Source organism: Cygnus atratus, chromosome 10 (assembly GCF_013377495.2).
Source record: "Cygnus atratus isolate AKBS03 ecotype Queensland, Australia chromosome 10, CAtr_DNAZoo_HiC_assembly, whole genome shotgun sequence".
Lineage (NCBI taxonomy): Eukaryota > Metazoa > Chordata > Aves > Anseriformes > Anatidae > Cygnus > Cygnus atratus.
Window position 1 is genome coordinate 17,193,431 of NC_066371.1, and position 25,958 is coordinate 17,219,388.

The 25,958-nt window shown below is 36.3% G+C and overlaps 1 protein-coding gene across 1 annotated transcript in view; it reads left to right on the plus strand.

Moving 5' to 3' along the window:
• SLC6A11 (solute carrier family 6 member 11) overlaps nt 1-25,958 on the plus strand; it is a 91,703-nt gene that overhangs the window by 5,727 nt on the left and 60,018 nt on the right. Inside the window, 1 exon segment of the mRNA XM_035558291.2 lies at nt 15,442-15,574. Within this exon segment, the coding sequence (XP_035414184.1) occupies nt 15,442-15,574 (133 nt within the window).

The window sequence follows — 25,958 nt, forward strand, 5'->3', positions numbered from 1 at the left end:
TTATCTTCCAATATTTTGGTTGCTTACGGGTACCTTAAGATACCTTATGAGCTTATAGCACTTAGTGATATGAGTTCAGCTGGAAATTTTCTCATACAGTCAAAGAGAGTCAGGATGAGAGGTTTAACTCTTTTTAGAAGATACAAGGAAAAGAATTCCATATTCTGAAAGAACACAGAACAAAGTGTGCCACTTGCTTGGGAGCTTGGCTCCTGCTGCTGGAGGAAAGAGACTCGAACACATACTAATGAGGCAGAGGTGAAAGAAAGGATGATTTTATTTTTTTTTTTTCTTCAGGATGTTTCCTCTCTTTTAACGGTTGCATCTTCATCCTTGTTTGAGCTAACGAATATTATGTCTTCTCTATCTTATTTTTGGATGGACTGCGTAAGTGTTAGTTATTTAGCTGTAATAATAACAGGAGACCTTAACTCTCTTGTCTCTTTGATTCTGGTTTCTAGTTAGAGTAATAGAAGATAATTATCTCTTGACAAAATATGGACTGCTATTGTGATGACACATTTTTTCTTACTATAAATATTTAATCAGTGCATGTGTAGTTGCATACTTGTTCCTTGCAAGGCTCAGTGTGTGTTAAGAGTCACAGAAATGGAATGCTACTTTTAATATGAAGTCACCTCACAATTCAAAAGAACGCGTTACAAAATTCTAGGTTACTAAATATTCTTGAGGCCCATTGTAATTTACCAATTTTATTAACAAGGTAGAAACTTATTCTGAGGCTATATGCTTAGTGGGTTTTTTGTTCATTTTTTTTCCAGAACTGCAATAGCTACACTTTGAAAGGGCTATAAATTAAGACTATCCTACAAAGGAGAACTCTACACTGATGTCATTTTCTTGAATGTTAGCATATGCTATTGTCTTTGCTTCTGAATCTCTTAGCCTTGCTACCTCAGTTTTCTTAGTCTTTGTGGGTGGTAGTTATTGGTTCAGTAAATAATGCTATTATATATATATTAACACACACATAAGGCAGTTATAATGCCTTATACAGATTTGATTATACCTTAATAATAACAAATAACTCTAGTTAATTGTATTTTTTTCTCTGATAAAATTGCAATAATCTGAACACCTAGTTTGTTAAATCAAAATATACCTACTCTACCCACTTCCCAGATAATGTTTCAGAACAAAGAAGAATTTTAGGTTGCCTCTTCTATTGTTACAGATTCATCATTTTAACACAAACATATTATGTCTCTTTGGGATAACTAAAACTAAGATTTTTTTAATATATAGTTAGAGTAAATGAACAAAGTATTTTCTCCAGTACTAGCCTTATTTACTCACTGTGTTTATTTGCTTATTCAACAATTTTCAAAATTCAGTAACTGATGGTAACTCCAGCTGTCTAGGGAAACAGGCAATACTCAGTTGATTTATATGGAGAGTAGAAGTGAAGTTTTATATTTCTAGTTTGTTGAAGGTTTATTTTGTTGTTTTGTTTTGTGTGTGTGGTGGCTTTTTTTTAGTTCTTTTTTTGGGGGGGATTGTGTAATTTACCATGTCAATGTCATTTTGAACCACATACGTACAAATTCTAAGCATGTCCTCCCTCAAAATTCTCTAAAAATGAAGCTAAACAAGATCCTATAGCTAAAACGGGGTTCTAATTATAGTGAGTTTTGAATCCTTCAAATTGTGGATGTAAGCTTATTTAAGCTGAATTAGGAATGAATTATGAGACTAGAAACTAGAAAACTAGAAAAGGTAATCAGATTTAGGGTTGTTTTTTGTAATTTCTTTTCTGGTCTTACGTCTACATATAAATACACACTCCAAAATCTTTAAAGTCATCAAAAAAAAACCCAACAAAAACCCACCACCTTTTGTTATTTGATTTTATTTATTTTTTGATCTGTGGACAAGGTTTTTATAATGCTAGCAGTTTACTGGCCAAACCAGTTTAAGATATTAAACTTCTCCACTTTCTGTGTCCAAGCAAAACTGATGCATGAATTTTCAGCCTTGAAAAATGAACATCTTGTCTTGCTGAGAATGATTTTTGCCTTGCTAACATTTTTGTACAATTTTGCATGGCTTCAAAATTTAGAATAGATACAACCAACTAGTTTAGAAGTGGAAGAACAAACTTTGTCAAATACTGGGACTAGTTTTGCATTAAAATGACTACTCAGAATGAACAGAAGATTATAGTTATATATTTTATACATATCAGACGTGCATGGTAGAGCTCTGTACAAATGTACAGTGCAGATCCGAGAGTAGTTAATACATAGTAAAATGTATTACCAGACTACTTAATTTTTACAGCAAGTCATCTTTTGATAAATGTTACCAAAAATGTTATTTCAGTTAGCCAGAAGTCTTGTTCACATGGTGTTGCTTTACCACTTTATAAATGCTAGTGTTAGGAATCATAACTTTATTGAAAGACTCTGAAAGAAATAGTGAAAGGAAAGTTGATGGGCTAGACTGGACAGAGCAGATGTGAGCTACTATTTTCAGAACTTGTGTAGATAGTGTGTGAGAATTTTCACTGCTGGAATAACCAATCAGAGGACTGAATTAATTTGCATAATGACCAGGTTTTGTACGATTAATTAAATTGATGCCTGTGAAGAGAAGGTGGAGGTACTAATTTTCTTCTGAACAACACCACCATTCAAAACCTTCTTTATATTTTGCTCTCTGTATGGTCAAGTCTGCAACTGAAACTCTTCGAAGTGATGGCCACAGTAAATCTAATTATTTGTGGAAAGAGCCAGCTGGAGTAAAAAGTTTTTTGGTCTATTAGCATCTACGTTTGAGATTATCTATGAACTAGAGTGGTGATGTGAGTAGTGATCCGATTTGCTTACTGTATGTGATCCAATTTTGAGCTGAGTAGTTCATTTGTTAACTGTCAGGCTGATCTTAAATTTTTTCCTTTGTTCATACCACCTTACCACAGTCTTCTAGGGTATTCATAATATCTTCATATTTTTTAATTTAAAAACAAACACAAAGCAAAAAACCCCAAACCTAAACAACAATAAAAACCCTTTACAATTGGATAGAATTCACTATTTACAGAAATGCAAGTGCTCTGAATCTGAGTTAATAATGGTGAGGGATATACAGGTTGCTATGTATTACAAAGCAGACCAGACTGGCGTTCTGTAAATGCCATCAGAGGTTAGTAGCAGTGGCACAAGTTGGATTTGTGTGTGCGTAAATGAATACACAAGTCCCAAAATGAATGTCTTTACTTCTGACTTAGCAAAGGAGTCGTCTTTTTTTTTTTCCTTCCTTTAACTAGTATTATTATATATCTTTCATTTAGACTAGAAGGCTCAGGTCTTTTTATCTGTGACTGGAAGCAAATCCAAATCCTTAGGTGGTTTGAGGATTGCAGATAAATGCTTCAGCCTCTCTGCTGACATTTCTAGCTTTTGTTGCTTCTGTGACTTTGGCTATTCCTAAAACTATTGCTGGAGTCAAACAGTAATTTGCCCAAGTGCAGTGAAGACTAAGAAAATACTCTGCAGTACTATGAAGCTTTTGTAGCATGCTGACTAATATTGGCCTTCCTCAGGTCTGTACGGACTACGTTGTTTCCTTGCTACCCTACTAGGTATAGGCTCACTTCCTCTTAGAATTTGACATTTTCTACCAGCTTTGATGACTGGATCACACAGAAGATGAAAGCCTGTTTATTGTCTTGGATGGATTGTTTGTTTATTAAAACAAAAACAGACTCTAGAGATAAGTAGGTCCTAGGTGCTATTTTCCCCTTGGTACATTCAAAAGACTCTAGTTATGAATGCAAAGATTGCGAAAATTAAAATATTATTATGAGTTTGTAATTGATAACTACTTATATGTAGCTACACACCCAAAATGGCCTGAGCCTGCTGAAGTAACAGCAGGCAAAGTCTAGCGGGTTGGACCCATTTTACTTGTTTTCCTGCTTAGGTAAAAATGTCTTTTCCTGTTAATGATTGTTTAAGATTTCATTTGAGTTATCTGACTTGTCACTGACCACAGATGTCAATCTTGACAACTCTGGGAAAAATCAGGAGCTTAAAGAGGATTTCTAAACTTCCTTAAAAAGTCATAGTATTGATAAGTTTCACATTCCATCTGCGTATGCGTTTTTCAAAGGTAAGCAGCTGAATTGATCAAAATTCACTTTTTGTACTTCAAGTTCTATGATGCTGTGTTACAGAGACAAACAGGCAAGAGTCTGAAAACTTCACTTTTCATTTCATAGTGGTACCCAGCATTCAGAGACTGTCCAGTTAATTACTGCTCGTTTTGTTGTTCTTATCCTAAAGGGTTAGCCTGATAAAGCTTTTTTTTTTTTTAAGTTAATTTCAAGGTGTGTCACATTCAATTTTTATTGTTCAAACTTTAAAATAGTTGCAGTAATAATAGAGGTGTTGATCTTTTTTGATATGTTAAAGCAGTCCCATGAAAGAAAGCTGTAGCTGTGGATGAGGTTATCTTTGTAGCTGGGAAAACAGAGAAGAGAAAATTTACATTGTGATGTGTGCTTTGCTAGGTGAGGAAACTAGCAGGTATAGGGGACAGCAACCATATCTGTGTGCTCTTTTGGCTGTTACTCTGGTCTGTCACCATGGATGGGAATTTGAGGTTTCTTGTGCCTGGGAAGGGAGCTGGACAGACAGAGGACCTATGGTTTTGTGGTTGATTCCACCTCAATAGTTTGTTATTGGCTGTATAACAACTTAGTCCTCTGCTAAAGAAGGTCTAGTTGTTGGCCTGTCATCCTCTGAAGGGAGTGACATACCCTTAGCATTTCCAAGTAAAGCCTAGTGAGAAAAAAAAAAAAAACTTTTTTTTTTTGTTTAGGGAAAAGAAAAGGGGCTGTTCTCAGCAAAAAGGAAAAGGCACAAACCCTTTCCTTGCAAAGTCAAAGAGTTTTTCCTGTTTCATTCAGACTGCAAATGACTGCAAGAGTCACATTGTGGTTAATCCCCACTGTTTTATGAAAAGTCATTAGCAAGTTGGGCCTGATTCTGCAGTGCTCTGTACCCAGAGACCTTCAGCACCTCTCAGAACTAGGCCCTTTGTGCATGTCTTGTAGAAGAACATTGAGCTGTGCCAGACTTGCTTGTTTCGGTTCAGTTCACAAGAGGCCGTGTGAAAACAGCGTTTTGTTTGGATTCACATGAGCTCTTCATCTGGTTTTACCTCAGAACCACAGATTTTTGACTGGTTTCAGTTCAAAGAAGGAAATGGGATATGTCTCAAAATGCTAAGCCGAGGGTAAATGTTAGCCTAAATCAGGCAGATGAAATTTCTCCCCAGTTTTGATTTTTATCTTGAATATTTTACATAACTTTTCTACTGTGCAGAAAAAATGGCATCAAAAGTTACAAAGTCATGCACTTGAGTATTAGGAAATGCTCGAAGTGAGGTTGTGCAAGTTTAAGTTGATGTCTTTAGTGAATATGATCATCTGTAGTTGAAGAACTGCACTTTTTTTTTTTTTTTTTTCAGTAAAACTGCTTTGTTCCAGCTAGAGGATGGATAGAGAGCAAACACCATGCTGGCATTGAATATTTTGTTGTTCTTCTCTATGTTCCTTTTCCAATGTTTTGTATTCTCATTATTATTATATTTCTCCTTTCCATACAAAGATATTAATTTAATCAAGGCTTCCTAGAGTGCTTATGGTATCAGTGACTTTGCAATCATAGATCTTGATTACTTTTGTGTTCATTTACCTTCACAAAATCCATGTAAGGTCAAATTCTTCCCATTTTACAGAAGGGGATCTGAGCTACAGAGAGTAAAAGTGCTAAGTGTGAGGGGCCTGATTATTTTTTTTTCATATTCTTTAGTGTTAAGTTGTGCTGATTTATTTCAGTTAAGAAACAAAGAAATGTATGTTTCTGCACTCTCCAAAGATAAAGACTTTAAAAAATTACTTAAACGAATACACTTACTACAACTTTTGACACAAGTAATTGCTCTTTGGCTTTAAACAAAACATTTTTTTGCTCTTACATGAAATTTTAAGGGAATTATTCAAAAAGCAACAAGTCCTTTGTCTCCTTCACTCTGACTCAATATTTAGAATGCTCTTTGCTGTATTTTGTTTCAAGAAATTAAATACATGTGTTTCACTTCCTTGAACATGGTCTGTATGGGATGGGGATTTCACATTGAACCTGCTCTAATTGTTGTAAAATATAAACAGTCATGGGGTGTAGATGGGGATCCTAACAACTTCTGAGGTGAGTGCCTGAGCCAGAAGTTTAGAGGATCATTTTTCTGCTGCTTCAGTTCTTATTTAGATGGTTTAGATTGAAAAGGGTACTTGAAGACAGTAAGGATTTACAGAGGCTGTTCTGTTACTTTATAGGTTAATAGTTAGACCATCCAGTTCCAGTCCTTATACTAATAAGTATTTAATTATTTATGCACAGTATTAACAGGAAAGTGTGGAAGCTGTTCTGAAGTCATATACTGTTGAATAACCGGAAGTTTGATAGGGAGTTTTCTTGGTAGAAGACCTTATATGCTTTAGGGTAGAACAGGGCTATGAATATGAATATAGGACTCTGAAGCCTTCCAGGGTTTCCAGGAAGATAGATGTACTCAATGATTTTAGTTCTCTGTCCTAGCCTGTTCTCCCTGTGTATGCAAATAGCAATAATTGAGGTTGGAAGAGACATCTGGAAGTCATCTTGTCCAACCACTGATCAAGCAGGGCCACCTAGAGCTGGCTGCTCAGGACCATGTCCAGGTATTTTTTGAATGTTTCTAAGGAGGGAAACTCCACAACCTCCCTGGGCAGCCTGTTCTAATGCTTGGTCACCCTCACAGTCAAAAAGAGTTTTTTGATGTTCAGATGGAACCTCCTGTGACAAGAGGCAATGGACTGAAACACTACTGAAGAGTCTGGTTTTGACCTCTTTGCACACTTCCTTCAGGTATCTGTATACATTGATAAGATCCCTCTGAGCCTCCTCTTCTCCAGGCTGAACGGTCTCAGCTCTCTACAGCCTTTTCCAATAGTAGAGGTGCTCCAGTCACTTAATTATCTATGATGCTGTTTGTTGGACTCTCTCTAGTAGCTTCATGTATGTCTTATACTGAAGAGCCCAGAACTGGATGCCATAGGTCAGGTGTGGCCTCACCAGTGCTGAGTAGAGGGAAATCCTTTCTCTCTCAGTTTTCTAATCTTAAGTGTGGACATGGACAAATCATTTCAGATGGAACCTAAATGTTAGCATGCTTCTGGGACATTGGTGAGCTATTTCAGTTCTTACCTTAACTCCTCAGCTGATTTGTTTTTCCTTTGTCTATAGCTAGTGCCTTCCTGGCACCTGTACCACAACTATCCAGTTTAGTATCCTTCCACAGGATTACATCCAGTCCTGCCTTTCTCATGTACAAGTCATACTTGCTTAGTTTTTTTAGTCAATTTAAATTCTTAAAGGATGGATGTTCTTGATGTGGGAGGAAAAAAAAATTTAGCTAATAAGCAGGAAAAGAAGTTGGTAGGCTTTTCACTCTTTCCCATTATATTCTAATGTAGCAGTAAGGAAATTGAGTTTCTATGTCAGGAGGATTTCCTGAGGAAGACTCATTAGACATTGGTTGGGGCTGCCTCTAGATTGCAGAATATCAGTCAGTGCAGGCCTTTAAACAATTATGTAGACACAGTTGTCCTGCTGTTCAGAAAGAGAGATAACTGATACTCTCCTGAAGTCCCTTCCACAGATAGTCAGCAGAATTGAAATCATAAACTATTGGTTTTAGTTAATAAATAAATTCTACTGGCTTAATTTTTCATTTCAATTTAGTTAAGAATTGTAAGCTCCAAGAGGATGGTGCTACTTTATGAAGAGTCAGTAGTTGTAAATGTGGACTCAGGATCTCCCCAAATAGCTCCTGAACATTCACAATATTATTTTTCTCTTTTGACTTACAAGCTATACTTTTGCTGCGTTGTGTCCCTTGTGTTGTTTTGTTTGTTTGTTTGTTTTTTTCTACTAGGAATTAGTGCAGGGCCAGTGCATATGAGAAATATGTCAAGACAATGATTTCTTTTGGCCTTTCAGGGAAGAGTTTCATACTTGCATATTCCAGGGGGAAGAGGTGAGTGTTTACCATCACTCATCTGTTGCATGAGTTTGTAGCCAAGAACTTATGAAGGACTATTTTACAAAATCATGGAATGTTTCTAAATTTTTTTCTGTGGTCTGTAGCTCTCATTATATGAACACTTAAAAGTGAACAGCTGAGTACAAGTCTACAGACTGCCTAAGAGGTTCAACAGAATTTTTTGAGAACAACCAGGCTGACTTACATTTCTTCTAGGTACTTTCATTTCACAGCTGCTGCAGCCTGAATGCTGAACTAATTTACATCACTCTGAAGGTGAATAAAAAGGTGATTTTTTTTTTTTATCACTGCATGACTTCTTCAGAGAGGAGTAGGTCGAGTAGGGGAAAAACTGCACAAAGACTGAAAGAGTTATTGGATATGTTGAGAGAGTACCAAGAAACTATAGAGCAGAGGTGAGTGGAATGATACAAAAGAAGCCATTTGATAGGATTAAACTCTCAGACTTGGCTAAGAAGAAGTTGCCGTGACTTCAGTGAAACAGGTTGAAGGAAAATAGGTCAGGAATAGCTAGAGGATAAGTGGGGTGTGCAGGGTTTGTATATTGCAATCTTTCTCTAGCTATAAGTACACACACGTATACGAAAAATGCAGATTTTTTTTTATTGATACGCACAGTAGTTGTTAAGTGGTGTCACATTGTATTCAGATAAGTACTGACTTTAATGTGACATTGGTTAACATAAGAAATACTTGTTGTTATTTGCAAGCAGAAACTGGAAATTTTAGAGAAGTCTGCTGAGTAGAGTTTAATCTTTTTAACAGATAAGAAATGCGAAAAGTGGATAACGAATGTACAACATACAACCCTCTCAGGACTTCAAGAGGAAAGAACTAGGCTGAGCAGCAGCAAATGTGGCTCAACTAGGAATAATTCATTCTGATACGTGTAGGTCACAGAAAATACGCTGTAAGAGGTAAATATTTTAGAGCTGTGCATAATGCTCTAGCTGTGGAATTCTCACTGATGTGACCACTGGGAATTACCTGTCTGCTGCTTTCAGAAAGCCAAACATAAAGTTAAATGTTTTTTCATAAGAGATTTCTTAGTTTAACAGAATTTTATAGTGGGTTTTTATTATCTTCTAAAAGCTGTGCGAATATATAGGGCAGAGTATATACAGTAAGCTAGGCAAGTTCTTAAATGTGTGTGATATTTCCATGTGTTTTCTGTGTGAGTTTCTCTGTGGTCTTTTGTAATATATATATTTTTAAGTAAAGTTGCATGAATTTTACCAGCTAAACTGCTAGCCTTTTGGTTTCATGGGGTTTTATATCTTTTAACATTTAGTATATTTTGTAAAAAGTCTATCATGGTAGTATCTAAAGCAGTGGAGTATACTGTCTTATATCTTTAGTATCTCATATTTCCTGCTTAATTCTGTTTTGCTCTCATTATGAGAGAAAACCATTCTATATTCATAGAAAGGTGGGAAGCGTGTAATTTTGGTTAACTTGCATTCTATTAGCCATTATCCCTTACCTCGAGGGTTTTAGTGTGTCCAGTTGGTAAACAGGAACTACTCAACCAGGCATGGAATCTTCTCTGAAATACCGTTGGCTGTACATTTATATGTTATTATTAGAAATAAGCATTTTTTCTTTCATTCTTGCTCACTCACGTACCAGCGTCTTTCAAAAGTTTTTGTTCTTCCTAGACTGTTCCTTTTTCCACCTTTGAGTGATGCAATCCAGATTGATGGATCAGCTTTTCTTCCAAATTAGACAGCAATTAGCACAGGTTAGACAACATAACAAAATGCTGCAAATCTCCAAAAGATATTGCTGGACAGAAAAGCTTCTGTGCTGTACAGTAGAGTTTAGTGTTTTAATAGAACCAAAAGAGCAATTTCAGTCACTCAGAGATCCCTTAAAGCTCATTCCAATTGTAAGAGCTGAGGAAAGAGGCTGATGAAGCACTGATTTGAGAAAGAACACACAATGCTGCTGCCTAGGAAGGTCACAGGGTCAAGTGAGCTGCAGCATTCAGTTTTTAAGATTCTCTACATAAGGTAATGGGAAAAGTGAAGTGACTCAGACAACGGAGAATGAATATTGCTGGTGGGGAAACAACTCAAAATAGTTGTTTCAAAGTTATTCCTATAGTTATATAATATAGTTATTCCTAATTATTGATGAGCGTTGGCCACACTCATCAATAAATAATGTGTCACAAGTACTCTTTGTTAGATAAGCAGCTTCCTCTGATCTCTGTGACAAAAAGAATGCTGCTTTACTTATCTGTGTGTCCAGGGAAAACATCTCAGCCTTCCAGTGTGTCTGGAAGTACTGCAGTCACTATGGCTCTTCCAAAGGAGGCTGACTTTGTGCTGGTTAACTACCTGAATAAGCATCTGACAGTGTAACAGTCCACTGTGTGATTGTCTTCAAGCAGATGTTTGCCAGAGCCTTGGATGCTGGTAGCTATCTGGCCTTGCGGTTCAGGTATCCACAAAGGATCCTGGTACATGGAATTTGAATGCCACCGGTTTCAGAATCAAGTTAGTATCTGCTCAAGTCTGCGTGTCAGCAACTGTATACTTGCACACAATACTCAAGTGCATTTAGGTATGAAATACTCAAAAGAATACATTTTCACAGAAGTTAAAGAATATTAACTGTAGACAGTACAATGAAAACATCTTTGGATGGAAAACTTACTTTAGGAATAGAGTATGTCTGAGAGATAATGATACTTCTGAACTGGTGAAAAAGCTGTGTGCTACTGCTGCTCAGAACTGCTAGGTGTTTTTTGTTTTTTTTTTTGCACAAAGAGCTCAGTAAAAAGGTTTACAAGGTAAATATAAACCAGGTCTGAAAAATCTGCAGGTGTGAAAGGAGCATACCAAAACATGGAGCACACCAGTAGCCAGAAAGGCTACTCCACAGCAGCACCACTGTTGCTTAGTGGCTTCTTTTTTCTTCCATTTCACACAAAATGTGCTGAGGACAGAGTCTGGTGCAGAGTATGTAGATAGCATTGCCTGTTCCTGGCTGAACAGATACAGAAAGAGAAGTGACTGTGGGAGGCTGCTTTCTCTGACTTATTTATTTATTTTGTAAAAGAAGAATGTCTTGGACAATGCTCCAAATCAGGGAGGGAACATGGAGGAACTTTCCTGAAATAGATTGTCTTTTCTTCAACTTTCCAAATCATAAAATAATGCAATGATTACCTTGGTACATTCCTTTCAACTATGCATGGTAGCAGTTAATCCTTTTTATTTTCAAGAGTTTGCTGCAGCCCTGCACATTGGAACACTTTAATGAAGATGCCCTTTCCCAGGAAAAGTGCTCTCCCAGCCCATGGGAAGTGTAGTGCTGTTGTTGCTGTGTCCCAAAAGAGTGCACTTGTAGTAGCCAAAGCTTTCAAACTCTTACTTTTCAATTGTGGATGCAAAGGTTATTTTTCTACTATGAGTAGTCAGAAGTAACAGTTATCTCATAATATGCCTGTCTGCAGCAATTCTAGCAAGAGAAGTTTCCTTCTTTCTTTAGGATTGCTGAGCTGCTAAATCAAAAATTGTTTGAGTAAATTCACAAGCAAAAGCACTTTCGATAAATACGTAATACTTACTGATCTTTATTTTTCCAAATTTTGCTAGGACATATATGTACAATGATGTCAATTGAAAGAAGAGAGGTTACCATTAGCAACGGTACGTTCCTGGAATTTAGGTAGCAAAAGGTCATAGAATACTGTCTTGTTACTTACTGAGGACGTTATTTTATGTCTACTGAACGTATGCTGAAATTTTTCTATGGCTTTGTTCTTTCTTCCCCACTCCGTTCTTGTTTTATCTACAATTCTATTTTGATTCAACATGAACTGTATGCATTTTGATTATAGTATTTGGTACTATAAGCTGTAACCACAATGAAACCACTCTGTAGTCATAATTAGCCATGTAGCCAAGATTAGATTGTCAGTTTTAAATGCTGTTGTGACCAACCATCAGCTTTTCTGGCATGTAACAGGAAATACAAAGAATTCCGAGCTTCAGTTAAGTCCTACTATTCCACTTACATTTATCTTTTATTTATTCAAGTCTATCAACTTCTGTCATTTCTTTTTCTTTGTGTTATGTGTGGAAAGGAAAGTAAAACTATTCCTTCAATAACAGTTACTCAAGTTATGTATGTGTAGAAAGACATAGCGAAGCCTTCAAACATGTAATGTGTCTTTGAGTGTGATACACATTACGAACACACTGTGGATTAAATTAAAAAAAAAAAAAGAGACCTTAATTTTCCATTACAGGCACTATATCCTATGTAGATTTTGTTTTGCTACCACTGATTTAAAAACCTTACTCTGGTTTGATTTCACCTTCAAGTTCCAAGTTAACCCTAATGCAGATGAAGTTTATTTCCTCAGCACTGTGTTCAAGATGTTGAAATGCCACCAGTCTCCTGGCTTCTTTCCCGGGCTACTGGCAGTTGATGAAATTGAACTGCTGTGTATAAGGAACAGAAAAACAAAAACAAACTCAAGACCCACAAGAAGTCTTTTCAAACTCTAATCATTTTCTGTTTTAACATATTTTTGACATATAACAATACTTGATGATTTGTATCTTCAGATCTCTGTGCAAGCCAAATAATTTTTACAGCAAAATTTCACACAGTCTTAAGTAGTTGGCAGCAAACTCACACAGTATACTCAAAGTTACTATGGTTAAAATGGTGCATAATAAGCAGTGATCTTAAATTCTGTAGTAATTCAAATGGTTACCCCCAGCTACATCATTGTTTGTACCTTGCAGCTACAGTGGTTCTCTAGGTTCTTGGGCTTTTTTTTTTTTATTTCTAGTGAAAATAAGTCTTCAGACTCTATCTGAAGAGTTCAGGTTTTTGAACTGAACAGCACTTTTTGAAGTGTTGTTAAGGACAGACATGCATGTTTCCTACTGGAAAGCATGCAGAATTTGAAAAGCAAAATTACAGAGGCATTTACTGGATGTGTTTTGTTTTTTAATAGTAAGTTTTATAATATATTGTATATATGTTATGCATATATATATATATATATATATATAGTATATATGCTTTTTTACAGTATGTCTGGCATGCACCGCTGCTAAATGACATGGCCAATGAGATCCTAATATCTCTGGGGGGATATGCCACATTTGACAACTAAAAAGTTTTATCATAAAGAAATGTCTGGAAATCATCCCTTAATTTAGGTTTCTGATTCTCAATAATTTAGTTACGTAATTCAGCTTAGTTATCTCCCATGGCTTCCCTGTAACTGTCAAGCTTGTGTAGTTACCCAAGCGGGGCACTTTTGTCTCATAAAAATTACTATTTTTCATTTTGAGTTTTAATATCACTTGATAATTCAGAATATAAAATCCCTAGGAGTTTGCAGGTTGTCTGGGGATCCCACTATCTCCTTTTACAGGACCACATAGTTTATATCAGGGATTTCTTAAGGTGATGCTGAGGCCCTCTAATAAAACTGATTTCACTTATAATGACCATGAGGTACTGGCAACCTCTTCCCATCACAATCTGGTTAATTCATACTGTGCACATAAATTACCCCTTCTTTCTGCTCTGCTTTATCACGTACTGTCACAAGTGATGAAACGCTGGTGCAGGCCTTCACAGATGTGGCTGTTCCTGGGCATCTTACTATAGAACTTCTTATTTATTTACGTATTTTTTAATGTCTGTAATTCTAAACTGCAGAGTATCACTTTTAATGTCATTTTACAGTTCTTTATCTACATTAAGATCTGAGGAGAATAAGGTAGTGCAAGGGTCTTGTAATGTTTAGAGATGAGGAAGACAACTGTGCTATTTCTTTTTCTCCTGTCTGGGTGATTTATTCAAGGTTGTGGCAGTTTTTAGATAGAAGCTGGGCTGCTGAGGAACAAGAAGCTGTGATCAATTCTGTCATCTCTGACCACTGCATATATCAGCCTCACTTCTTGAATTCAGGGGAGAATCATACATTTTTTAAAATGCTCCCCCTTTTTGATTAATTTATGTTGAATAATAAAAGGATAAGGGCAGGTACAAGGGTGTCCACAGTCAGGCTGAACTGTGGTTTTGTGAGACGAATTTCAAGTTCTGAATGCCTCCTGCTTTCAAAATCTGCCGCTGCTGCTGTTTCTGCCAGTTTCAGCAGGAGAGCTAAGGCCCTGGCACTAAGGAGAGCTGTGTTGTGCCTGCTGAGGAAATCACTGCTACCCTCTGAGCAAGACTTTCTCTTCATTGGATGTATTCTTTGGCTGCATTTTATCTTATAGTTTAATTGTATGTTCTGGACTTGTTGCTGCTTTCTTTCTAAGGGAAACATTAAACCTTTGTTCTGCATGAACAGAGAAAGGACAAAGTGATTTAAAGTACTTTTTTATATTTAAATACTCATTACTGTGCTAACAGTTCAGGTTGATTGGCACCATGTGTCTTTCTTAAATGGGAGCAGCAGGTCTAATTGTTTAGAGGCCATTAATTTGCCATTTACTTTCTATGCCACTCTTTTCAAAAGAATCCAGCCAAGGTTTTTGGATGGGTAGGGTAGGTGTCTCTGCTATTTGAGACTTCTCACAGAACATTCAGAAAAGACTGAGCATTTACTTTCTGTAGACAGCTTCCAGAAAACAGTTGCTTTAAAACATTCTCTTCTTAAGTCTTCACTGAGAATTGTGTTTGTAATACATAGTTGCTTTTTAGTGTGTGAAACATTCTAGCCATGAGATAGATAGATGTTAATAACATTTATTTATTAAGATGTCGTTAAGCCACTGGAGAAGAACAGCATAATGGTTCAAGTGACCAGCTGCTGGAATGGATTACTTTGAGAACTGGTTGTGGATTATGGTGTTAGTCTAATTCATGAAAATAAATGTTACAAGGTAAAAGTAAAGGTTAAAACTCAAATATTTATTACTGGAAAAACAGTAAAACTGAAAAAACATTTACCCTTGAAGTGTTTTGTTTTGGGCTTATGTATATCTGTTGATTCAGAGCACTTAGTTTTATTTTTTTTATTTTTGTCTCTGACTTTCACTTTGTACAAAAGCTTTCCATGCTGAATCTATTTTCAAATCTTATTGATTTTTGTCACTGACCTGGGAAAATCAATCATTTGTTTATTTTTAACCTGATGTAAAACCCACTGAAAATATTCCAATACTTTCTCTTCTGTGTCTTTTCTCTTAGCCTGATGCATACTCACTAGTCAGTAACCAGGAGTCTCCTTTATTGAAGAAGACTTGGTTTTAGCTCAGTGTTTTGTATGTAGTACTATTTTGCTCCAGTATTATCCTTTTTTTTTTCTTCCCCCTTTGGTAGACGCAGGGTGCTAGCTATATCTGATGGGATTGAACATATTGGGAATCTTCGCTGGGAACTTGCCCTGTGCCTCCTCGCTGCTTGGACTATCTGCTATTTTTGCATTTGGAAAGGAACAAAGTCAACTGGAAAGGTAGGGTTAAAATTCTGTACATCAGCTGAATTATGACTCTACTGCTCTAAACCTGTGTGTTGTCATTTACATGTTTTTAAATCATAATTGTAGGATTTTAAATGCATCTTGCATTGCTGTAAGTATCTGTACTTGGGAGTACATAGAGTGCAATACTAAGTAACTAAGAATCAGTCCTACTTTTTATTGTTTTGTTCCCCCTTGGTTTTAATGATTTTCATTTTCACTAATTCTGTTACACGAGGCTGTTTTTTGTTGTTGTTGTTGATGATGTTGTTTTAGTAGTTGTATTGTTATTAACTTAGCAGACTCCTCTAGAGGCCATTCCTTGAACTATGGAATCAAGAATGTGTTGTGTTGATTTCTGTGCACAAAGTATAAAATTTTGAATTTGTCCCTAAACTCAAAGGAGTTGAAACTCAGTGACGCAAGCAAATTACACAGATAAACTGAGAGCATTCAGAAACATAAGGAAGCTACAATAATGCAGATGTAAACAAGTTCAAATGGATCACCAAAAGCAGAAATAATGGAAAACAACAACAACAACAAAACAGACATGAAGATAGCCATATTAGGAAAAAATAATAAATAAAAATCCACTATTCTTGTAAGTTGTTGAGTGAATGAATACTGGATACCTAACAGAGCGATGCTACTTCACAGCCTAAGGAAGTCATGGGACTTCTGTCTGTATTTACCAACTCTGTCAGTCAATCTGGTAGTGCATTTTTCATCTAAGTATTTGCACACATGGATTTATGCAGCCCTACTTTTATCAAGTCACTGCTTGAAAGATGCTGAGAGAGGCTGTCTAGAGATACAAACAAGAACAAACAGTTTAGAGGAAAGAGGAAAAAAAATGAAGACAAAAATATAGAGAAGCAAAGGTGAGATAAGGGAATGACAAGATAAATGTCCATGTCTTTGAAGTATGCACTCAAGGGAGATACAAAAGTGGTGTAGAGCTACAACTGATGGCAAAGAAATGAAGCTGAGCAAAACTTTTTTTTTCTGTCAGAAAGAATATCTGAAGATAGAGATCTATTCTACCATAGAATAATCTTGTCCCAAGGGTGGAGGAAAAACATGTATTGTGAATGCACATGTGCATGAATGCAAGTTTGTGCAAAACTGCATAGAATACTTAAGAAAAATAGCATTGGCAGAAATAATTTGCTAATAGGAAGAGTCTCCATTGATCTCAGTGGGGACATATTTTATGTTTCTGCATTTCTGTGATTTACATTCAGATTTTTATAATTCTCCATATACATGTTATATAAAATTCCTTCAGCTTATACCACTTCCTCAGAAAAAGGTCTCTCATTTGAAAGTAATTAAAGTGAATCTGACCTTTTATTCCTGATAGCTTAACTAAATTCACAGCTTACTAGTAAGTGCAACACATTTAGTTTACTATATTTCAGTTTCATTTTGTTAACTGCCTTTCTGATGAGTTTAGGCAAAGCATCCTGAGATAGAGAAGTGTCTTGCCCACTTTGAATGGGATGATAAGCTTTTCAGATACACAGAAATAACTAGCAGTCTTCCAAAAGAAATGCAAAGAAAATGAAATCAGTGCTCAGTACTCAGCTGCATTGGTCTCAAGGGGTCCTGTAAGAAGTAGGCTTATCACATATTTACACTACTTAGATTGGTTTACCACGAGCAGCACTTCTGTCTCCAAAATCATAAGTCAGTCAACTAACTGGTAGATTCCTGTGTTCCTCACACTGAGGAAGACCACATTGTGCTCTTCAGCAATTTGCCTATGCAGAGGATCTGTTGCTTCCTGAGGAACATGTAGTAAGGTTCTTGCATAGCCCATGTTGATCCTTTCTTTTTCCATTTCTGCTCCTGTAATTAGTAAGGAGAACCTTTTACCAGATGAATGTGTGATATTGCAACTGATTGCAGTGATACTTTTTTTTTTCCATACTTAGATTCCCTTTTCAGATTTGTTTCAGAATTTTAATGTTCTTGCCTCTTATTACAGCCAAGGTCACTGGAAACTGTGCCATCTCATTGCCTCTTGAGACCATCTAAGCACAGAGATAGCAGTCAAATGTGGATGCTACAAAAGATTAAAATGTTCAGAAAGAGAGATGGCAAAGCAGTCTTCTGGGCTACAGTTTCTATTTCTGATAAAATGGTGTTTTAAAAATTCACATCTAAGCTCATTTAAACATAGTCTTTCACACTAGTTTGAATTTATTATGTGCTTATTTCTAGGAAACATTTAAGATTTTCTTCTAGATTTTTGTTATAATATTAAAAGTTTTTTTTAGGCTAGGCTGCTAAATTTCCTATAGACTTGAGTTGGATTGAATAATTTCAGTGAAATAAAACTAAGAAAATTTCTATTTTGACTTAAAGTTTTGGTAATGTTGGAAAACTTTTGGAAATGTTTTCAGAGAAACAGAATAGCTAGAGAGAAAGAGGATGGGGGGAAAAAGAAACAGAAAATGGAGGAGGAGAGAGAAAGAGATGTACTGTCTTCATCCAACTGTGTTCTGTGAAATATTCAAGAGGTTGGTTTACTCCTTCCTCTTTTTACTCTGCATCCAAATGCATGGTGGGGAAAAAAAAATCCAAGCATTAAAAGCTGTCATTGAATAAAACCATCATTCTCCAACTAGCACTAACACAGAATTCATCTCCTCAGATTATGAATATTTAATGTTTTAAGATACTAAAAGTATTAAATCTAACATAAAGCTTAACTCCAAATGAAGTGCTTGTAACACTGTTGATGAGGTGTTTCAGCCTTTTACCTTTACAGTTCTTGAAACTCATCTGTTTTGCGTAATGTATATACCTATATAATAACTAAGTCTTCCTAATTTTTGATCTTCATAAAACATTCATGAAATCTTCATGTAGCAATGAAGAGGAAACCAGTTCTTTTTTTGGATCTTGACTATCCATTTGTTAATTTAACTAAATGTCATTTTGCTTTAAACTTTGAGAAAGGGACATCAGAAATTCCTAATCTATTCTTCATATAATCCTTGCTGAGGGAAGTAATCCTAATCTTTTTTTTTTTTTTTTAAATGGGAGTACAAGAGTTTTATCAGATTGCGGTCATTCCTTTGAGCTCATAGTGACTTCTAATTTGTAGTAAGCTCTGCACAATTTCTTTTGAAGTCAGGAGGCTGGTAGACTAAGTCATATAAAGGTACTCTCTTATTTGTCCATTCCTTTTCTGTTCAAGAATTTTTCTTACTTTTTGAATGCATCAACCTATCCCTGTTTGGAGCTGATACTGTTTTGGAACCCCTTCAGGTACACAGATTTATAGTGTCACAACATTGTACAGATTGGAAAGGACCTTGGGAAGCCTTTTGTCCAACCTCTTGGTCAAAGCAGGGTCAAAACTGAATTCAGACCAGTTTGCTTAGTGCTTTGTCTAGCTGCATCTTAAACATCTGCAAGACCAGATATTTCACATTTTGGGGCAACCTGTTTCAATATTTAATTGTCCTTATGACATGAATCATGTATTAATTACTACTTTCCTACATGCAGTGTTCATTCCAATCTTTGTTACTGAATTATATATTTCTTTGCTTAGCTTGTTATATTTCTATCATCCACTCCTGATTAAAATACATTTTTTATCATTTGTGTTACTAATGGACTTGAGTGCCAGCAGTTTTTCTTGCATAGAGAATAACTTGAAAAGATTTCTATACTAATCCAAAAACCTATCTTGTTTTCTTCTTGAGTCTTTCTTTCCTAGTCAGCATTACTAGCCTATTCATGAATGGGAGTGGCAGCTAATCAGCATATAGTATGTCACCCAGCCTTGGAACAACTTATCAACCTTGCTTATGTCTTTATAATATCATTGCATGAAATGCTTCTGTTCTGTGCTATATAAAAGAGCACTACTTCTGCCCACTGATGATGAAAGGTTGAATCAGAAGGGTTAAAATGCAACCTTCAGTCTTACTGTCATTTTCAAGTATTAGAACATTTTACTACACCTGCCGCTTTGCATTTTTAAGTATGTTATCTGATGTTTGAAAGCAAACCACAAAGAGAAAAGCAAAACTCGGTGTAAAAAGGAAACAACTAAACTAATGAGTAGTAGATTTTGATTCAAAGGCTGGCTGGGAAAGGCTTTTCTGGGAAAATCATGTCAAGACCCTTTCAGTCTTACTGCAGAAAGTTGTGTTTAATGAATGAACGATGTAAAATCTTCTGAATACTTCGATGGGTCTGCCAAAGGGTAATATCACAGATAAACGTTGCCAAAAAGACAGTTTTGTTTTGCAAAATATATGTAATGTTACAAGTATGATTGCCATAAGAATTTGTACCCCGCCATTTTTTTCTTTGCTTTTGACTTGCTACTGGTTATTTTTATATAAGGCCTACACAACAAAAACAGCAATAGAATGCATTATTAAAGTATGGTTTGATTACAGAAAGCAAACAACTGAAAAGCCTATGTTACTTACAAAATAGTAAACTATATTCAGATTTACAATTCACTCGAGTTTGTGTACTGAAATCCTCCATAAATCACACCAATAAGTGTGATTGCTTCCGATAGCATATGGCTGATATAATTTGTCTGGGCAATACCAACTAAAAAAAAAGTGGATAGCTGAAGGAAAATTGCTTTTGGTCTGGGAAACATAATTTAACTAAAAAAATAAAATAGTCTACTGTAGGGCAGGTTTCATCGTTTTATCCGAGTCAACATGCAGTCAGCATTCTCTGATAGGAGGAGTTAAAATGAGAATATTGTTGCATACCTTCAAGATTTTGGAGTTATTTAGTATTAGTCATACTGCTTGTATGACCACTGAGATCAAGACTCGTGTATTTTAGTCTTCCTGAATGAATCCTCATTATTATGATTATTATAAAGAACCTACTTCTGTTCTTCTGTTGTAGTCAAACCCCAAAAGAAAATTATTCTGTATAATTTTGTACTTCACTTTAATCCTTAGCCTGTAAGTGTTAAGAAAACTTTCTCATAGACCTTCAGGATCATCTGGAAGAAAGATAAATCTCATAAGAGACTGTTCTTCTTTTTTTTTCAGAACTAATTCATGTATCACAGAGACAGGATTTAATAATCACTGAATATTATTTTCTCTGATTCTAGCTTCTGGATTTTTTGATCCCTTCCTATCCTTTGTGTTGAGTTCCCTGAAGTTCAATGTCATCCTGATTTTAGAGTGTGTAGACTTTATGCTGTTTTTCCACTTGTTATACTTTAAAATTACAACATAAGGGGAGACTAATGAAAATAGAAGCTGATGCAGAAAGTTAAGGCCAGGGATGTTGTCCTGAGTTAGCATAAGGACTTGCAGAAAGGATCAAGCCTTTCATAGGTATCAAGTGTCTTCAAAACAATCCAGAGGAGTAGACATGGAGCTACAAGGCTGTGTGTCCTGGAAAAAGCTGTGGTTGGTGCTCTAAAACAAATTTGCTTGTTGTTTTTTGTTGTTGTTTGTTTGTTTCCATCATAATCAACTTTTAATGTCTTGTACACCATCTCATCAAGCTTTGACTTGAAAACATGTTAGAAGATATTTTTATGGTTCTGTTTATAACTTTCACTCTTCAGGTACTCCATTAACCATAGCACAGAAAGCATGGCTGAAGGGTATGGCTGTGCTCACACATCTAAGTGCTATGTAAGAATAAGCACTGATATAGATACCCTCTCTACATAAACATGGGTTGTCTAAGATGCTTGATTAAATAGTACTGCAAGTCAAAACCTGAAATAATAGAATAATGATTACACAGCATCTCCTCATGAAATATTTATGTCTTTTGTCTTAATTTATCGTTGGCTAGCCTCATATTATCCATTACATCTCTAAAAAGGATACTGTTTGGTTAATAAAATCATCTGCAATTCATCATTGCAAATGATTAGACATTCCTTTAGAAGCTTTTTTGATGATGGAGTTATCACATATTAACATAAAAGTATGAGGCATTCTGAATTTTCTTAATTGTGATTTCCATTATTCATTCAAATATTTCATCATCTACCATGATGTCCTTGGAAAAGTTATAAACACTTAGCAAAGCCAAAAATGTTCTTTTCCTAAGGGAACAGCAATACTGTTTTACCTACCACAGGTAAGCAGTATATTGGGTTGAATGCATGTAAGCAATGGCATAATTTATTTTACTCTTAGGCTATTGTTTTCTTTCTGTTTCCTGTGTAAGTGCATTATCTATTAACCTGTAAAGTTCTCCACAGTTGTGTTTATTTTCTTTTTTCTTTTTTTTTTTCTGTTTAATAGTTCTGGTAGAAGTCTGTCTTATTCTAAACAATATGTTAGGCAAACTTGGTTGGATTCCATATAGACCCTCAGATATTTCCTGGCTTGAGTGTTTTACCTAAGCTTTACATATAAAGGGTATGAGGGTCTTAAGCTGGACTTTGTGAAATTCATTCTGTAACTGCATGGCACTTGTCCTTCCCAATGCTTTGCTGTTCCTTACTCCTTAATTATTTCAACTGATTAGTCTGATTTGCTGAGTTGGACACAGTGAAGGACCATTTAAGGGTAAATTGTCAAGAAATTATATGAAAGTCTATTTTATGTGTTAAAAGACCAGAGACAGGAAAAAACAGTAATGTGTGGTCAGATTGCCTGGACTGTCTTGACATAGACCTATTAACAAAAACAGGAAAATGCTTTTGTATATAGTTTTGATATTATTGTTAATCTGTGAAAAGTGATGCACAGGAAGGAATCGCTGGAAACTGAAAGATCATTTATAATGAGTACATAAGATGGCCAATGAATTGTGCTAAAATATAACTAACATCTACATTTCAGTAAGGTTTAACTAAAGATGGAGGGAGCTGCCTTTTCACTCTTGTAGTGCTTTTGAAGACCACCTGTCACAGGCTGCAGTTCTGATATGCCTGAATAGTTCCATACAAAGTAGACACCTGGGCTTTTGAGAGTTTATTCTAAAAAATCAAGCTTCTTATTATGCATTGCTAGGAAAAAAAAAAAAGCTGCAACTGTACTTAAACATTGGTTACTTTTTTTTCTCGTTGAGGTGGAAAAAATTGTGTGAGCAGTTTAAAGCAGAAACCGTAAGCTGTCAGGCTGTCTGGCTGAGCATAGTGTCATCTCTCACTGCTCAATGCCACACATTTCTGACTTACTTCCTTTTTATAGTCTTGCTCCCTCCTCCTCCTCCTGCATTTGCAGTGAAGACTTTTTTTTTCTTTTTTCTTTTCCCCCTTTATGCTAGAAAGGGCCTTGGATTTGGATTCTTTTATTGATCTTCCTCTGTGCTCAGACAGGCTTCAGGCTTCTTGGCTCCTTTGCTTATCTCACATTGTGCAAGCTAGTTTATCATCCCAGAGGGATAGTTTTTTTTGGCTTGCACGCAGGTCTATTCTGGATCTGTAGTAAACTTCAGTGCACCGAGTTTGTGTCTAGCTTTGTTGTCTGAAATAGTTTATCACAGAATTGGCAGGCTGGAATAGTGCTCTTATTTTTGTCTCTGGGTGATCCTCTGTTAAGAGAGGACCCAATCTTACATCTGTTTCATAGCAATGCAACTCTGTTGATGACAGAGTGCCTTCTAATTTACGGTTATGCAAAAAGAATTGGTGTATGGAATTTAATCAAGGAAAATAATTGAAAAGTGTACATTTTCCTGTAGGAGATATGGGCAGAGAGACACAACTCTGTCAAGACTACTGCATGAAAGAGAGAGAGAAATGGAACCAAAGGGGGGCTTACAAGAAAGCTGGAGAGGGACTCTTTATAAGGCAGTGCAAGCGATAGGACAAGGGGCAATGGGTTTAAACTGAGAGTAGATTTAGGTTAGACATTAGGAAGAAATTCTTTACCCAGAGGGTGGTAAGGCACTGAAACAGGCCGCCTATAGAAACTGTGGATGCCGCATCCCTGGAAGTGCCTAAGGCTGTGGCCAGCCTGGATGGTGCTTTGGGCAACCTGGTATGGTGGGAGGTGTCCCAGCCCATGTCAGGGGGTTGGGACTGGATGGGTTTTAAGGTCTCTTCCAACCCAAGCCTTTCTGTGAAGCTGCTATGAATTGTTCTGTGTAACATCCTAGAATTAGGATGTTCCTTTCCTGTGAGCTGATTATCAGCAAGACACTGTAAGGAATCTGGTGTGCTGTAAGACCCAAAATTCAGACATGGATTTTTCATACCTTTTACCCATCATTTTTTCCTGCCCTCCCATCAGGAGTTAAGCCTTGCTTGCCAGCAGTTAAGACTCAGTCAGTAGTCCCAAAGAAAATTTATTTCTCAATAGCAGGCTATATAAAGACCTTAATAGATTCAATGAGGCAGAAAGAAAGAGTAAAAGGACAGAAGGAGAAAGATGTATGGAAGGAAAAGAAAAAAAAAAGAACTGGGGCCCATTGTAGGAGCTCAGGAAAAGGAACTAGGCAGCAATGATTGTATCTCCTGAAGTGTCTTTTGTTTTAGCCTAAAGTAATAGCAAAGAATAGTCCTTCACGGTGAGGCTTTAACACTCTGTCCAAGACTGATCTCTGTATTCAAAGAGGGAAAGTAGAACATTCATGAGATGCATGCAGAGTTCCTGCTATCCGCCTCCTCTGTGTGAGATTTTAGAACAGCTACTGACTTTTTTTTTTTCACTCTCCTGTGCACTGAGCATTTAAGGACACCTCAGTTTTGTTAGTAAAGAAGATTTTTGTGCTTCTCTGAGAATGGTTTTCGCAAACTTCTGTCTGGCAACTGGGAAAAGTATCAAATAGTAAAGTATCAAATAGTAAACCTAAATAAGAATTGCATCTGTGTCATTTCATACCTTACCCAGTTGCACCTTAACAGTGGAGGTCCATTTTTATAGGAATTTTTACTTAGTCTGGATCTGAGCCCTGGTCCACAGCCCAAGCAAGTCAAAAGTGTGTTTCAGAGCACTGAAGGACAACTCAGGGCACATGCACATGTGAGAACTTTGGGGTAGAGAAATCACTTGATTTGTGAAGCTAACATATGGAAAAAAGTGGTGGGGAGAGAGAGAGGGCAGCCTTGATATTTTCAGTGGTGATGCAGTGAAATTTGCTGAAAAAGTTAAGGTGAAGCCAAAAGGCACAGATTAATGCTGAGGCATCTCTATAGGAGAAATTGATTGGCTAAAGGTAACACATGGGTCTGCTCTTTCCATGAGGTTACTGGGCACTTTTAGCCCATTATCAAAAATAGAAACATTGACTCAATAAAAAAAATAAATAAAAAAAAAAGACTTTAGAAATGCTGTAGTTTGGTCATTTCTCCATTGTTTGACTGTTCCATACATGACTTCTTTGTATTTCTCTATTTACAGAGGAAACCTGCCCCAAATAACAGTTCTCTTATCCCTTGCCAAAAGAAATCAGCAAGCAATACATACATAAGTCAAACAGGAGCTAAACTATAGGTTGTTCTGTGTACTCCGGTCATTGTTGATATGACTGTAAGGGCTAAAACTTCATTCTTTCAGATGCATGACACTGCTTATATCTGTGCTTTTGAACTGTTCAGTTTATGAAACTGTTTTACAAAGGTAGCTGTACGGTCAACTCTGCCCTAGTGTCCTTATGTGCATGCTGGAATCCCTTTTGTTGGATCTTGATTTACATATTTTAAATATTACTTGCACCTTTTCTTCACAAGAACATACAAGAATAACTCCTTGGTCTTGCAACAAAATATGGAAGCGTGAGAGCTGGTGTACACTTATAGCACTGTCAGTCTTAGTGATGCTTCAGTTTCATATTTCTTCAGCTGAAGTAGAATTGATATAATGCCCTATTCTCACACAGATATTTTGTCCTCAGCTAGCGGTGGTCTGTATAGCTTCAAGATTGTCCCATTCCTAGCAAATTACAAAGTAGTTTGTAGGTATCCATCTCCATGGCACTACATGTAAAGGTTAGTCTTATATCAAATTCCTGTCAGCAGGAAGGCAGTCTCTAGTTTCTGCAGTCAGTACAGGTCAGATTTTTAGCTTTATCTACAATGTAAAGATGTCTTTGTAGTAGCTTTGTAGTAGAAGTCTTGTTTACAAGGCAGCTCTTGAGAGATTTACAACTTTAATTCTGTATACCACCTCGGTGTCAGCTAACATGGATTGAATCCAAACTCCTTCTTAACAATGGGAAAGCTTAATGAAATAAATTGCTACACGAGCAACAAAGGCAGCTTCAGGCAGCTGCTGGTGGCTACTGAAACACATCCCAGAGAAATGAGTTGGCTGAAATGAACCTGCTATTCATTTTATCTTTAAAAAAACAACAACAACAAAAGAAAACACCACATATCATCCTGCTTGATTGTGTCATATGTAGAAAGCATAAGGCACTGCTATAGCAGTGTGACATAAAGAATTAACTGTAG